A 16,773-nucleotide genomic window follows, 5' to 3' on the forward strand; every position below is an offset into this window, starting at 1 on the left:
TTACTTTGTATATAACCCGTGCTGTACCTGTCCTGGGAGTGTTTGATGGGGACAGGGTAGAGGCAGCTTTACTCTGTGTCTAACCCCGTGCTGTACCTGTCCTGGGAGTGTTTCATGGGACAGTGTAGAGGGAGCGTTACTTTTTATACAACCCGTGCTGTACCTGTCCTGGGAGTGTTTGACGGGACAGTATAGAGGGAGCTTTACTCTGTATCTAGCGCCGTGCTGTACCTGTCCTGTGAGTGTTTGATGGGGACAGTGTAGAGGGAGCTTTACTCTGTATCTAACCCATGCTGTACCTGTCCTGGGAGTGTTTGATGAGACAGTGTAGAGGGAGCTTTACTCTGTATCTAACCCATGCTGTGCCTGTCCTGGGAGTGTTTGATGGGACAGTGTAGAGGGGGCTTTACTCTGTATCTAACCCGTGCTGTACCTGTCCTGGGAGTGTTTGATGGGACAGTGTAGAGGGAGCTTTACTCTGTATCTAACCCCGTGCTGTACCTGTCCTGGGAGTGTTTGATGAGGACAGTGTAGAGGGAGCTTTACTCTGTATCTAACACCGTGCTGTACCTGTCCTGGGAGTGTTTGATGGGACAGTGTAGAAAGAGCTTTACTCTGGATCTAACCCGTGCTGTACCTGTCCTGTGAGTGTTTGATGGGGACAGTGTAGAGGGAGCTTTACTCTGTATCTAACCCTGTGCTGTACCTGTCCTGGGAGTGTTTGATGGGACAGTGTAGAGGGAGCTTTACTCTGTATCAAACCCGTGCTGTACCTGTCCTGGGAGTGTTTGATGGGACAGTATAGAGGGAGCTTTACTCTGTATCTAGCCCCGTGCTGTACCTGTCCTGGGAGTGTTTGATGGGGACAGTGTAGAGGGACTGCCTGTCCTGGGAGTGTTTGATGGGGGCAGTGGAGAGGGAGCTTTACTCTGTATCTAGCCCCGTGCTGTACCTGTACAGGGAGTGTTTGATGGGACAGTGTAGAGGGAGCTTTCCTCTGTATCTAGCCCCGTGCTGTACCTGACCTGGGAGTGTTTGAAGGGGACAGTGTAGAGGGAGCTTTACTCTGTATCTAACCCGTGCTGTACCTGTCCTGGGAGTGTTTGATGGGACAGTATAGAGGGAGCTTTACTCTGTATCTAGCCCCGTGCTGTACCTGTCCTGGCAGTGTTTGATGGGACAGTGTAGAGGGAGCTTTACTCTGTATCTAGCCCCGTGCTGTACCTGTCCTGGGCTAGTTTGAATGGACAGTATAGAGGGAGCTTTACTCTGTATCTAACCCCGTACTGTAACTGTCCTGGGAGTGTTTGATGGGGACAGTGTAGCGGGAGCATTACTCGGTATCTAGCCACGTGCTGTACCTGTCCTGGCAGTGTTTGATGGGACAGTGTAGAGGGAGCTTTACTCTGTATCTAGCCCCGTGCTGTACCTGTCATGTGAGTGTTTGATGGGGACAGTGTAGAGGGAGCTTTACTCTGTATCTAACCCCGTACTGTAACTGTCCTGGGAGTGTTTGATGGGACAGTGTAGAGGGAGCTTCGCTCTGTATCTAACCCTGTGCTGTACCTGTCCTGGGTGTGTTTGATGGGACAGTGTAGAGGGAGCGTTACTTTGTATCTAACCCATGTGGTACCTGTCCTGGGAGTGTTTGAATGGACAGTATAGAGGGAGCTTTACTCTGTATCTAACCCTGTGCTGTACCTGTCCTGGGAGTGTTTGATGAGACAATGTAGAGGGAGCTTTACTCTGTATCTGACCTGTTCTGTACCTGTCCTGGGAGTGTTTGATGGGACAGTGTAGAGGGAGCTTTGCTCTGTGTCTAACCCCGTGCTATACCTGTCCTGGGAGTGTTTGATGCGGACAGTTTAGAGGGAGCTTTACTCTGTATCTAACCCGTGCTGTACCTGTCCTGGGAGTGTTTGATGGGGACAGTGTAGAGGGAGCTTTACTCTGTATCTAACCCCGTGCTATAACTGTCCTGGGAGTGTTTGATGGGGACAGTGTAGAGGGAGCTTTACTCTGTATCTAACCCCGTGCTGTACCTGTCCTGGGAGTGTTTAATGGGACAGTGTAGATGAAGCTTTACTCTGTATCTAACTCGTGCTGTACCTGTCCTGGCAGTGTTTGATGGGGACAGTGTAGAGGGAGCTTTACTCTGTATCTAACCCGTTGCTGTACCTGTCCTGGGAGTGTTTGATGGGGACAGTGTAGAGGGAGCTTTAATCTGTACCTAACCCTGTGCTGTACCTGTCCTGGGAGTGTTTGATGGGACAGTGTAGAGGGAGCTTTACTCTGTATCTAACCCGTGCTGTACCTGTCCTGGGAGTGTTTGATGGGACAGTGTAGAGGGAGCTTTGCTCTGTGTCTAACCCCGTGCTATACCTGTCCTGGGAGTGTTTGATGGGGACAGTGTAGAGGGAGCTTTACTCTGTCTCTAACCCCGTGCTGTAACTGTCCTGGGAGTGTTTGATGGGGACAGTGTAGAGGGAGCTTTACTCTGTATCTAACCCCGTGCTGTACCTGTCCTGGGAGTGTTTAATGGGACAGTGTAGAGGAAGCTTTACTCTGTATCTAACCCGTGCTGTACATGTCCTGGCAGTGTTTGATGGGGACAGTGTAGAGGGAGCTTTATTCTGTATCTAACCCCGTGCTGTACCTGTCCTGGGAGTGTTTGATGGGACAGTGTAGAGGGAGCTTCATTCTGTATCTAACCCGTGCTGTTCCTGTCCTGGGAGTGTTTGATGGGAAAGTGTAGAGGGAGCGTTACTTTGTATATAACCCGTTCTGTACCTGTCCTGGGAGTGTTTGATGGGACAGTATAGAGGGAGCTTTACTCTGATTCTAGCCCCGTGCTGTACCTACCCTGGAAATGTTTGATGGGACAATGTAGAGGGGGCTTCACTCTGTATCTAACCCCGTGCTGTACCTGTCCTGGGAGTGTTTGATGGGGACAGTGTAGAGGGAGCTTTACTCTGTATCTAGTACCGTGCTGTACCTGTCCTGGGAGTGTTTGATGGGACAGTGTAGAGGGAGCTTTACTCTGTATGTAATCCCATGCTGTGCCTGTCCTGGGAGTGTTTGATGGGGACAGTGGAGACGGAGATTAACTCTGTATCTAGCCCCGTGCTGTACCTGTCCTGGGAGTGTTTGATGGGACAGTGTAGAGGGAGCTTTACTCTGTATCTAGCCCCGTGCTGTACCTGTCCTGGGAGTGTTTGATGGGGACAGTGTAGAGGGAGCTTTGCTCTGTGTCTAACCCCGTGCTATACCTGTCCTGGGAGTGTTTGATGCGGACAGTTTAGAGGGAGCTTTACTCTGTATCTAACCCGTGCTGTACCTGTCCTGGGAGTGTTTGATGGGGACAGTGTAGAGGGAGCTTTACTCTGTCTCTAACCCCGTTTTGTACCTGTCCTGGGAGTGTTTGATGGGGACAGTGTAGAGGGAGCTTTACTCTGTATCTAACCCGGTGCTGTACTTGTCCTGGGAGTGTTTGAAAGGACAATGTAGAGGGAGCTTTACTCTGTATCTAACCCTTTGCTGTACCTGTCCTGGGGGTGTTTGATGGGGACAGTGTAGAGGTAGCTTTACTCTGTATCTAACCCTGTGCTGTACTTGTCCTGGGAGTATTTGATGGGACAGTGTAGAGGGAACTTTACTCTGTATTTAGCCCGTGCTGTACCTGTCCTGGGAGTGTTTGATGGGGACAGTGTAGAGGGAGCTTTACTCTGTATCTAACCCGTTGCTGTACCTGTCCTGGGAGTGTTTGATGGGGACAGTGTAGAGGGAGCTTTAATCTGTACCTAAGCCTGTGCTGTACCTGTCCTGGGAGTGTTTGATGGGACAGTGTGGAGGGAGCTTCACTCTGTATCTAACCCGTGCTGTACCTGTCCTGGGATTGTTTGATGGGACAGTGTAGAGGGAGCGTTACTTTGTATATAACCCGTTCTGTACCTGTCCTGGGAGTGTTTGATGGGACAGTATAGAGGGAGCTTTACTCTGTATCGAGCCCCGTGCTATACCTACCCTGGGAATGTTTGATGGGGACAGTGTAGAGGGAGCTTTACTCTGTATCTAACCCAGTGCTGTACCTGTCCTGGGAATGTTTGATGGGACAATGTAGAGGGGGCTTCACTCTGTATCTAACCCCGTGCTGTACCTGTCCTGGGAGTGTTTGATGGGGACAGTGTAGAGGGAGCTTTACTCTGTATCTAGTACCGTGCTGTACCTGTCCTGGGAGTGTTTTATGGGACAGTGTAGAGGGAGCTTTACTCTGTATGTAATCCCATGCTCTGCTTGTTCTGGGAGTGTTTGATGGGGACAGTGGAGACGGAGCTTAACTCTGTATCTTGCCCCGTGCTGTACCTGTCCTGGGAGTGTTTGATGGGTCAGTGTAGGGGGAGCTTTACTCTGTATCTAGCCCCGTTCTGTACCTGTCCTGGGAGTGTTTGATGGGGACAGTGTAGAGGGAGCTTTACTCTGTATCTAACCCCGTGCTGTACCTGTCCTGGGAGTGTTAAATAGGACAGTGTAGAGGGAGCTTTACTCTGTATCTAGCCTAGTGCTGTACCTGTCCTGTGAGTGTTTGATGGGGACAGTGTAGAGGGAGCTTTACTCTGCATCTAAGCCTGTGCTGTACCTGTCCTGGGTGTGTTTGATGGGACAGTGTAGAGGGAGCGTTACTTTGTATCTAACCCATGCTGTACCTGTCCTGGGAGTGTTTGAATGGACAGTATAGAGGGAGCTTTACTCTGTATCTAACCCTGTGCTGTACCTGTCCTGGGAGTGTTTGATGAGACAATGTAGAGGGAGCTTTACTCTGTATCTAACCTGTTCTGTACCTGTCCTGGGAGTGTTTGATGGGACAGTGTAGAGGGAGCTTTGCTCTGTGTCTAACCCCGTGCTATACCTGTCCTGGGAGTGTTTGATGCGGACAGTTTAGAGGGAGCTTTACTCTGTATCTAACCCGTGCTGTACCTGTCCTGGGAGTGTTTGATGGGGACAGTGTAGAGGGAGCTTTACTCTGTCTCTAACCCCGTGTTGTACCTGTCCTGGGAGTGTTTGATGGGGACAGTGTAGAGGGAGCTTTACTCTGTATCTAACCCGGTGCTGTACTTGTCCTGGGAGTGTTTGATGGGACAATGTAGAGGGAGCTTTACTCTGTATCTAACCCTTTGCTGTACCTGACCTGGAAGTGTTTGATGGGGACAGTGTAGAGGTAGCTTTACTCTGTATCTAACCCTGTGCTGTACTTGTCCTGGGAGTATTTGATGGAACAGTGTAGAGGGAACTTTACTCTGTATTTAGCCCGTGCTGTACCTGTCCTGGGAGTGTTTGATGGGACAGTGTAGAGGGAGCTTTGCTCTGTGTCTAACCCCGTGCTATACCTGTCCTGGGAGTGTTTGATGGGGACAGTGTAGAGGGAGCTTTACTCTGTATCTAACCCTGTGCTGTACTTGTCCTGGGAGTATTAGATGGGACAGTGTAGAGGGAACTTTACTCTGTATTTAGCCCGTGCTGTACCTGTCCTGGGAGTGTTTGATGGGACAGTATAGAGGGAGCTTTACTCTGTGTCGAGCCCCGTGCTATACCTACCCTGGGAATGTTTGATGGGGACAGTGTAGAGGGAGCTTTACTCTGTATCTAACCCAGTGCTGTACCTGTCCTGGGAATGTTTGATGGGACAATGTAGAGGGGGCTTCACTCTGTATCTAACCCCGTGCTGTACCTGTCCTGGGAGTGTTTGATGGGGACAGTGTAGAGGGAGCTTTACTCTGTATCTAGTACCGTGCTGTACCTGTCCTGGGAGTGTTTTATGGGACAGTGTAGAGGGAGCTTTACTCTGTATGTAATCCCATGCTGTGCCTGTTCTGGGAGTGTTTGATGGGGACAGTGGAGACGGAGCTTAACTCTGTATCTTGCCCCGTGCTGTACCTGTCCTGGGAGTGTTTGATGGGACAGTGTAGGGGGAGCTTTACTCTGTATCTAGCCCCGTTCTGTACCTGTCCTGGGAGTGTTTGATGGGGACAGTGTAGAGGGAGCTTTACTCTGTATCTAACCCCGTGCTGTACCTGTCCTGGGAGTGTTAAATAGGACAGTGTAGAGGGAGCTTTACTCTGTATCTAGCCTGGTGCTGTACCTGTCCTGTGAGTGTTTGATGGGGACAGTGTAGAGGGAGCTTTACTCTGCATCTAAGCCTGTGCTGTACCTGTCCTGGGTGTGTTTGATGGGACAGTGTAGAGGGAGCGTTACTTTGTATCTAACCCATGCTGTACCTGTCCTGGGAGTGTTTGAATGGACAGTATAGAGGGAGCTTTACTCTGTATCTAACCCTGTGCTGTACCTGTCCTGGGAGTGTTTGATGAGACAATGTAGAGGGAGCTTTACTCTGTATCTAACCTGTTCTGTACCTGTCCTGGGAGTGTTTGATGGGACAGTGTAGAGGGAGCTTTGCTCTGTGTCTAACCCCGTGCTATACCTGTCCTGGGAGTGTTTGATGCGGACAGTTTAGAGGGAGCTTTACTCTGTATCTAACCCGTGCTGTACCTGTCCTGGGAGTGTTTGATGGGGACAGTGTAGAGGGAGCTTTACTCTGTCTCTAACCCCGTGTTGTACCTGTCCTGGGAGTGTTTGATGGGGACAGTGTAGAGGGAGCTTTACTCTGTATCTAACCCGGTGCTGTACTTGTCCTGGGAGTGTTTGATGGGACAATGTAGAGGGAGCTTTACTCTGTATCTAACCCTTTGCTGTACCTGACCTGGAAGTGTTTGATGGGGACAGTGTAGAGGTAGCTTTACTCTGTATCTAACCCTGTGCTGTACTTGTCCTGGGAGTATTTGATGGAACAGTGTAGAGGGAACTTTACTCTGTATTTAGCCCGTGCTGTACCTGTCCTGGGAGTGTTTGATGGGACAGTGTAGAGGGAGCTTTGCTTTGTGTCTAACCCAGTGCTATACCTGTCCTGGGAGTGTTTGATGGGGACAGTGTAGAGGGAGCTTTACTCTGTATCTAACCCTGTGCTGTACTTGTCCTGGGAGTATTAGATGGGACAGTGTAGAGGGAACTTTACTCTGTATTTAGCCCGTGCTGTACCTGTCCTGGGAGTGTTTGATGGGGACAGTGTAGAGGGAGCTTTACTCTGTATCTAACCCGTTGCTGTACCTGTCCTGGGAGTGTTTGATGGGGACAGTGTAGAGGGAGCTTTAATCTGTACCTAAGCCTGTGCTGTACCTGTCCTGGGAGTGTTTGATGGGACAGTGTAGAGGGAGCTTCACTCTGTATCTAACCCGTGCTGTACCTGTCCTGGGATTGTTTGATGGGACAGTGTAGAGGGAGCGTTACTTTGTATATAACCCGTTCTGTACCTGTCCTGGGAGTGTTTGATGGGACAGTATAGAGGGAGCTTTACTCTGTGTCGAGCCCCGTGCTATACCTACCCTGGGAATGTTTGATGGGGACAGTGTAGAGGGAGCTTTACTCTGTATCTAACCCAGTGCTGTACCTGTCCTGGGAATGTTTGATGGGACAATGTAGAGGGGGCTTCACTCTGTATCTAACCCCGTGCTGTACCTGTCCTGGGAGTGTTTGATGGGGACAGTGTAGAGGGAGCTTTACTCTGTATCTAGTACCGTGCTGTACCTGTCCTGGGAGTGTTTTATGGGACAGTGTAGAGGGAGCTTTACTGTGTATGTAATCCCATGCTGTGCCTGTTCTGGGAGTGTTTGATGGGGACAGTGGAGACGGAGCTTAACTCTGTATCTTGCCCCGTGCTGTACCTGTCCTGGGAGTGTTTGATGGGACAGTGTAGAGGGAGCTTTACTCTGTATCTAGCCCCGTGCTGTACCTGTCCTGGGAGTGTTTGATGGGGACAGTGTAGAGGGAGCTTTACTCTGTATCTAACCCCGTGCTGTACCTGTCCTGGGAGTGTTAAATAGGACAGTGTAGAGGGAGCTTTACTCTGTATCTAGCCTGGTGCTGTACCTGTCCTGTGAGTGTTTGATGGGGAGTGTGTAGAGGGAGCTTTACTCTGCATCTAAGCCTGTGCTGTACCTGTCCTGGGTGTGTTTGATGGGACAGTGTAGAGGGAGCGTTACTTTGTATCTAACCCATGCTGTACCTGTCCTGGGTGTGTTTGAATGGACAGTATAGAGGGAGCTTTACTCTGTATCTAACCCTGTGCTGTACCTGTCCTGGGAGTGTTTGATGAGACAATGTAGAGGGAGCTTTACTCTGTATCTAACCTGTTCTGTACCTGTCCTGGGAGTGTTTGATGGGACAGTGTAGATGGAGCTTTGCTCTGTGTCTAACCCCGTGCTATACCTGTCCTGGGAGTGTTTGATGCGGACAGTTTAGAGTGAGCTTTACTCTGTATCTAACCCGTGCTGTACCTGTCCTGGGAGTGTTTGATGGGGACAGTGTAGAGGGAGCTTTACTCTGTCTCTAACCCCGTGTTGTACCTGTCCTGGGAGTGTTTGATGGGGACCGTGTAGAGGGAGCTTTACTCTGTATCTAACCCGGTGCTGTACTTGTCCTGGGAGTGTTTGATGGGACAATGTAGAGGGAGCTTTACTCTGTATCTAACCCTTTGCTGTACCTGACCTGGGGGTGTTTGATGGGGACAGTGTAGAGGTAGCTTTACTCTGTATCTAACCCTGTGCTGTACTTGTCCTGGGAGTATTTGATGGAACAGTGTAGAGGGAACTTTACTCTGTATTTAGCCCGTGCTGTACCTGTCCTGGGAGTGTTTGATGGGACAGTGTAGAGGGAGCTTTGCTCTGTGTCTAACCCCGTGCTATACCTGTCCTGGGAGTGTTTGATGGGGACAGTGTAGAGGGAGCTTTACTCTGTCTCTAACCCCGTGCTGTAACTGTCCTGGGAGTGTTTGATGGGGACAGTGTAGAGGGAGCTTTTCTCTGTATCTAACCCCGTGCTGTACCTGTCCTGGGAGTGTTTAATGGGACAGTGTAGAGGAAGCTTTACTCTGTATCTAACCCGTGCTGTACCTGTCCTGGCAGTGTTTGATGGGGACAGTGTAGAGGGAGCTTTATTCTGTATCTAACCCCGTGCTGTACCTGTCCTGGGAGTGTTTGATGGGACAGTGTAGAGGGAGCTTCATTCTGTATCTAACCCGTGCTGTACCTGTCCTGGGAGTGTTTGATGGGACAGTGTCGAGGGAGCGTTACTTTGTATATAACCCGTTCTGTACCTGTCCTGGGAGTGTTTGATGGGACAGTATAGAGGGAGCTTTACTCTGTATCTAGCCCCGTGCTGTACCTACCCTGGAAATGTTTGATGGGGACAGTGTCGAGGGAGCTTTACTCTGTATCTATCCCAGTGCTGTACCTGTCCTGGGAATGTTTGATGGGACAATGTAGAGGGGGCTTCACTCTGTATCTAACCCCGTGCTGCACCTGTCCTGGGAGTGTTTGATGGGGACAGTGTAGAGGGAGCTTTACTCTGTATCTAGTACCGTGCTGTACCTGTCCTGGGAGTGTTTGATGGGACAGTGTAGAGGGAGCTTTACTCTGTATGTAATCCCATGCTGTACCTGTCCTGGGAGTGTTTGATGGGGACAGTGGAGACGGAGCTTAACTCTGTATCTAGCCCCGTGCTGTACCTGTCCTGGGAGTGTTTGATGGGACAGTGTAGAGGGAGCTTTACTCTGTATCTAGCCCCGTGCTGTACCTGTCCTGGGAGTGTTTGATGGGGACAGTGTAGAGGGAGCTTTGCTCTGTGTCTAACCCTGTGCTATACCTGTCCTGGGAGTGTTTGATGCGGACAGTTTAGAGGGAGCTTTACTCTGTATCTAACCCGTGCTGTACCTGTCCTGGGAGTGTTTGATGGGGACAGTGTAGAGGGAGCTTTACTCTGTCTCTAACCCGTGCTGTACCTGTCCTGGGAGTGTTTGATGGGACAATGTAGACGGAGCTTTACTCTGTATCTAACCCTTTGCTGTACCTGTCCTGGGGGTGTTTGATGGGGACAGTGTAGAGGTAGCTTTACTCTGTATCTAACCCTGTGCTGTACTTGTCCTGGGAGTATTTGATGGGACAGTGTAGAGGGAACTTTACTCTGTATTTAGCCCGTGCTGTACCTGTCCTGGGAGTGTTTGATGGGGACAGTGTAGAGGGAGCTTTACTCTGTCTCTAACCCGTGCTGTACCTGTCCTGGGAGTGTTTGATGGGACAATGTAGACGGAGCTTTACTCTGTATCTAACCCTTTGCTGTACCTGTCCTGGGGGTGTTTGATGGGGACAGTGTAGAGGTAGCTTTACTCTGTATCTAACCCTGTGCTGTACTTGTCCTGGGAGTATTTGATGGGACAGTGTAGAGGGAACTTTACTCTGTATTTAGCCCGTGCTGTACCTGTCCTGGGAGTGTTTGATGGGGACAGTGTAGAGGGAGCTTTACTCTGTATCTAACCCGTTGCTGTACCTGTCCTGGGAGTGTTTGATGGGACAGTGTAGAGGGAGCTTCACTCTGTATCTAACCCGTGCTGTACCTGTCCTGGGATTGTTTGATGGGACAGTGTAGAGGGAGCGTTACTTTGTATATAACCCGTTCTGTACCTGTCCTGGGAGTGTTTGATGGGACAGTATAGAGGGAGCTTTACTCTGTATCGAGCCCCGTGCTATACCTACCCTGGGAATGTTTGATGGGGACAGTGTAGAGGGAGCTTTACTCTGTATCTAACCCAGTGCTGTACCTGTCCTGGGAATGTTTGATGGGACAATGTAGAGGGGGCTTCACTCTGTATCTAACCCCGTGCTGTACCTGTCCTGGGAGTGTTTGATGGGGACAGTGTAGAGGGAGCTTTACTCTGTATCTAGTACCGTGCTGTACCTGTCCTGGGAGTGTTTTATGGGACAATGTAGAGGGAGCTTTACTCTATATGTAATCCCATGCAGTGCCTGTTCTGGGAGTGTTTGATGGGGACAGTGGAGACGGAGCTTAACTCTGTATCTTGCCCCGTGCTGTACCTGTCCTGGGAGTGTTTGATGGGATAGTGTAGAGGGAGCTTTACTCTGTATCTAGCCCCGTGCTGTACCTGTCCTGGGAGTGTTTGATGGGGACAGTGTAGAGGGAGCTTTACTCTGTATCTAACCCCGTGCTGTACCTGTCCTGGGAGTGTTAAATAGGACAGTGTAGAGGGAGCTTTACTGTGTATCGAACCCCGTGCTGTACCTGTCATGGGAGTGTTTGATGGGGACAGTGTAGAGGGAGCTTTACTCTGTCTCTAACCCCGTGTTGTACCTGTCCTGGGAGTGTTTGATGGGGACAGTGTAGAGGGAGCTTTACTCTGTATCTAACCCGGTGCTGTACTTGTCCTGGGAGAGTTTGATGGGACAATGTAGAGGGAGCTTTACTCTGTATCTAACCCTTTGCTGTACCTGTCCTGGGGGTGTTTGATGGGGACAGTGTAGAGGTAGCTTTACTCTGTATCTAACCCTGTGCTGTACTTGTCCTGGGAGTATTTGATGGGACAGTGTAGAGGGAACTTTACTCTGTATTTAGCCCGTGCTGTACCTGTCCTGCGAGTGTTTGATGGGGACAGTGTAGAGGGAGCTTTACTCTGTATCTAACCCTGTGCTGTAGCTGTCCTGGAAGAGTTTGATGGGGACAGTGTAGAGGGAGCTTTACTCTGTATCTAACCCCGTGCTGTACCTGTCCTGGGAGTGTTTGATGGGGACAGTGTAGAGGGAGCTTTACTCTGTATCCAAACCGTGCTGTACCTGTCCTAGGAGTGTTTGATGGGGACAGTGTAGAGGGAGCTTTACTATGTATCTAACCCCGTGCTGTACCTGTCCTGGGAGTGTTTGATGGGACAGTGTAGAGGGAGCTTTACTCTGTATCTAACCCGTGCTGTACCTGTCCTGTGAGTGTTTGATGGGGACAGTGTAGAGGGAGCTTTACTCTGTATCTAACCCTGTGCTGTACTAGTCCTGGGAGTGTTTGATGGGACAGTGTAGAGGGAGCTTTACTCTGTATCTAACCCGTGCTGTCCCTGTCCTGGGAGTGTTTGATGGGACAGTATAGAGGGAGCTTTACTCTGTATCTAACCCCGTGCTGTACCTGTCCTGGGAGTGTTTAATGGGACAGTGTAGAGGGAGCTTTACTCTGTATCTAGCCTGGTGCTGTACCTGTCCTAGGAGTGTTTGATGGGGACAGTGTAGAGGGAGCTTTACTCTGTATCTAACACGTGCTGTACCTGTCCTGGGAGTGTTTGATGGGGACAGTGTAGAGGGAGCTTTACTCTGTATCTAGTCCCGTGCTGTTCCTGTCCTAGGAGTGTTTGATGGGACAGTGTAGAGGGAGCTATGCTCTGTGTCTAACCACGTGCTATACCTGTCCTGGAAGTGTTTGATGGGACAGTGTAGAGGGAGCTTTACTCTGTATCTAATCCTGTGCTGTACCTGTCCTGGGAGTGTTTGATGGGAACAGTGTAGAGGGAGCTTTACTCTGTATCTAACCCCGTGCTGTACCTGTCCTGGGAGTGTTTGATGGGGACAGTGTAGAGGGAGCTTTACTCTGTCTCTAACCCCGTGTTGTACCTGTTCTGGGAGTGTTTGATGGGGACAGTGTAGAGGGAGCTTTACTCTGTATCTAACCCGGTGCTGTACTTGTCCTGGGAGTGTTTGATGGGACAATGTAGAGGGAGCTTTACTCTGTATGTAACCCCATGCTGTGCCTGTCCTGGGAGTGTTTGATGGGGACAGTGGAGAGGGAGCTTTACTTTGTATCTAGCCCCGTGCTGTACCTGTCCTGGGAGTGTTTGATGGTACAGTGTAGAGGGAGCTTTACTCTGTATCTAGCCCCATGCTGTACCTGTCCTGGGAGTGTTTGATGGGAACAGTGTAGAGGGAGCTTTACTCTGTATCTAACCCCGTGCTGTACCTGTCCTGGGAGTGTTTGATGGGACAGTGTAGCGGGAGCTTTACTCTGTATCTAACCCTGTGCTGTACCTGTCCTGGGAGTGTTTGATGGGAACAGTGTAGAGGGAGCTTTACTCTGTATCTAACCCCGTGCTGTACCTGTCCTGGGAGTGTTTGATGGGACAGTGTAGAGGGAGCATTACTCTGTATCTAACCCCGTGCTGTACCTGTCCTGGGAGTGTTTGATGGGGACAGTGTAGAGGGAGCTTTACTCTGTATCTAACCCCGTGCTGTACATGTCCTGGGAGTGTTTGATGGGGACAGTGTAGAGGCAGCTTTACTCTGTATCTAACCCCGTGCTGTATCTGTCCTTGGAGTGTTTGATGAGACAGTGTAGAGGGAGCTTTACTGTGTATCTAACCCTGTGCTGTACCTGTCCAGGGAGTGTTTGATGGGGACAGTGTAGAGGGAGCTTTACTTTGTATCTAACCCCGTGCTGTATCTGTCCTTGGAGTGTTTGATGGGACAGTGTAGAGGCTGCTTTACTCTGTATCTAACCCCGTGCTGTACCTGTCCTGGGAGTGTTTGATGGGGACAGTGTAGAGGGAGCTTTACTCTGTATCGAACCCCGTGCTGTATCTGTCCTTGGAGTGTTTGATGGGTCAGTGTAGAGGGAGCTTTACTGTGTATCTAACCCCGTGCTGCACCTGTCCTGGGAGTGTTTGATGGGACAATGTAGAGAGAGCTTTACTCTGTATCTGATCTAGCCTGTTGGCCCTACCATTGAACTAATGGTCCCCTCAGTAATGCATTGGGAAGAATGAGGTTGTTCATGTAGAATAGGAAGATGAAAGGGGCTGAAATGTCTTCATTAAAATACAACTTGTGACTTTGAACTATCCATTTTGTCCCTCGCTCCTGTGCAGGAGCTGGTGAAGAGACTCCAGGAAAATATAGAGGTTGAATTTGCTGAATTATACCAGTTCCTGCAGCTACAGGAGAGGTCCCTGAGTGACAAACTGAGGAGGGAATCAGAGGAGCTGGTGCAGTCTCTGGAGGGAAACCTCAAACACATCTCCAAAAAGACCAACTCCATCGAGAGGTTCATTGCTGAAATGCACTCAGTCATTGACAAAGAGGATCAAAATCAACTCCTGACGGTGAGATTCTCACTCTGCACCCAGATAGGGCAAAAGCAATTCAATCCCGGAACCTGGACAAACCCCGACATTCAATGTCCTTCCCTCGCTTCACTTCAGAAGGTGGGAGTGAGCCACTGTATTGTGCAAGTCAACCCATTGTGCTGTTAGAGGGGCAATCCCACAGTGCTGTTAGAGGGGTAATCCCACAGTGCTGTTAGAGTGTAATCCCACAGTGCTGTTCGAGGGTAATCCCACAGTGCTGTTAGAGGGTAATCCCACAGTGCTGTTAGAGGGCAATCCCACAGTGCTGTTAGAGGGGTAATCTCACAGTGCTGTTAGAGGGGTAATCTCACAGTGCTGTTAGAGGGGTAATCCCACAGTGCTGTTAGAGGGGTAATCCCACAGTGCTGTTAGAGAGGTAATCCCACACTGCTGTTAGAGGGGTAATCCCAGAGTGCTGTTAGAGGGTAATCCCACAGTGCTATTAGAGGTTAATCCCACAGTGCTGTTAGAGGGTAATCCCACAGTGCTGTTAGAGGGTAATCCCACAGTGCTGTTAGAGGGGTAATCCCACAGTGCTGTTAAAGGGTAATTCCACAGTGCTGTTAGAGGGTAATCCCACAGTGCTGTTAGAGGGGTAATCCCGCAGTGCTGTTAGAGGGGTAATCCCACAGTGCTGTTAGAGGGTAATCCCACAGTGCTGTTAGAGCGTAATCCCACAGTGCTGTTAGAGGGGTAATCTCACAGTGCTGTTAGAGGGGTAATCCCACAGTGCTGTTAGAGGGGTAATCCCACAGTGCTGTTAGAGGGGTAATCCCACACTGCTGTTAGAGGGGTAATCCCAGAGTGCTGTTAGAGGGTAATCCCACAGTGCTATTAGAGGGTAATCCCACAGTGCTGTTAGAGGGTAATCCCACAGTGCTGTTAGAGGGTAATCCCACAGTGCTGTTAGAGGGGTAATCCCACAGTGCTGTTAAAGGGTAATTCCACAGTGCTGTTAGAGGGTAATCCCACAGTGCTGTTAGAGGGGTAATCCCGCAGTGCTGTTAGAGGGTGATCCCACAGTGCTGTTAGAGGATAATCCCACAGTGCTGTTAGAGCGTAATCCCACAGTGCTGTTAGAGGGGTAATCCCACAGTGCTGTTAGAGGGTAATCCCACAGTGCTGTTAGAGGGTAATCTCACAGTGCTGTTAGAGGGTAATCCCACAGTGCTGTTAGAGGGTAATCCCACAGTGCTGTTAGAGGGGTAATCCCACAGTGCTGTTAGAGGGGTAATCCCACAGTGCTGTTAGAGGGTAATCCCACAGTGCTGTTAGAGGGTAATTCCACAGTGCTGTTAGAGGGTAATCCCACAGTGCTGTTAGAGAGTAATCCCACAGTGCTGTTAGAGGGTAATCCCACAGTGCTGTTAGAGGGTAATCCCACAGTGCTGTTAGAGGGGTAATACCACCCTGCTGTTAGAGGGGAAATCCCACAGTGCTGTTAGAGGGGTAAACCCACACTGCTGTTAAGGGGTAATCCCACAGTGCTGTTAGAGGGTAATCCCACAGTGCTGTTAGAGGGTAATCCCACAGTGCTGTTAGAGGGTAATCCCACAGTGCTGTTAGAGGGTAATCCCACAGTGCTGTTAGAGGGTAATCCCACAGTGCTGTTAGAGGGGTAATCCCACAGTGCTGTTAGAGGGTAATCCCACAGTGCTGTTAGAGGGTAATCCCACAGTGCTGTTAGAGGGGTAATCCCACAGTGCTGTTAGAGGGTAATCCCACAGTGCTGTTAGAGGGTAATCCCACAGTGCTGTTAGAGGGGTAATCCCACACTGCTGTTAAGGGGTAATCCCACAGTGCTGTTAGAGGGTAATCCCGCAGTGCTGTTAGAGGGTAATCCCACAGTGCTGTTAGAGGGTAATCCCACAGTGCTGTTAGAGGGTAATCCCACAGTGCTGTTAGAGGGTAATCCCACAGTGCTGTTAGAGGGTAATCCCGCAGTGCTGTTAGAGTGTAATCCCACAGTGCTGTTAGAGGGTAATCCCGCAGTGCTGTTAGAGGGGTAATCCCACAGTGCTGTTAGAGGGGTAATCCCACAGTGCTGTTAGAGGGTAATCCCACACTGCTGTTAGAGGGGTAATCCCACAGTGCTGTTAGAGGGTAATCCCACAGTGCTGTTAAGGGGTAATCCCACAGTGCTGTTAGAGGGTAATCCCGCAGTGCTGTTAGAGGGTAATCCCACAGTGCTGTTAGAGGGTAATCCCGCAGTGCTGTTAGAGGGTAAACCCACAGTGCTGTTAGAGGGTAATCCCACAGTGCTGTTCGAGGGTAATCCCACAGTGCTGTTCGAGGGTAATCCCACAGTGCTGTTAGAGGGTAATCCCACAGTGCTGTTAGAGGGGTAATCCCACACTGCTGTTAAGGGGTAATCCCACAGTGCTGTTAGAGGGTAATCCCACAGTGCTGTTCGAGGGTAATCCCACAGTGCTGTTCGAGGGTAATCCCACAGTGCTGTTAGAGGGTAATCCCACAGTGCTGTTAGAGGGGTAATCCCACACTGCTGTTAAGGGGTAATCCCACAGTGCTGTTAGAGGGTAATCCCACAGTGCTGTTCGAGGGTAATCCCACAGTGCTGTTCGAGGGTAATCCCACAGTGCTGTTAGAGGGTAATCCCACAGTGCTGTTAGAGGGTAATCCCACAGTGCTGTTAGAGGGTAATCTCACAGTGCTGTTAGAGGGTAAGCCCACAGTGCTGTTAGAGGGGTAATCCCACAGTG

General features: G+C 50.1%; 1 protein-coding gene across 1 annotated transcript in view; it reads left to right on the forward strand.

Annotated features, from left to right (window-relative positions):
- LOC140390352 (zinc-binding protein A33-like) overlaps positions 1-16,773 on the forward strand; it is a 66,447-nt gene that overhangs the window by 34,735 nt on the left and 14,939 nt on the right. Inside the window, exon 3 of the mRNA XM_072475425.1 lies at positions 13,796-14,029. Coding sequence (XP_072331526.1) covers positions 13,796-14,029 — 234 coding nt within the window. The remainder of the gene's footprint in view (positions 1-13,795; positions 14,030-16,773) is intronic.

This window comes from Scyliorhinus torazame, chromosome 14 (assembly GCF_047496885.1).
Source record: "Scyliorhinus torazame isolate Kashiwa2021f chromosome 14, sScyTor2.1, whole genome shotgun sequence".
Classification (NCBI taxonomy): Eukaryota; Metazoa; Chordata; class Chondrichthyes; order Carcharhiniformes; family Scyliorhinidae; genus Scyliorhinus; species Scyliorhinus torazame.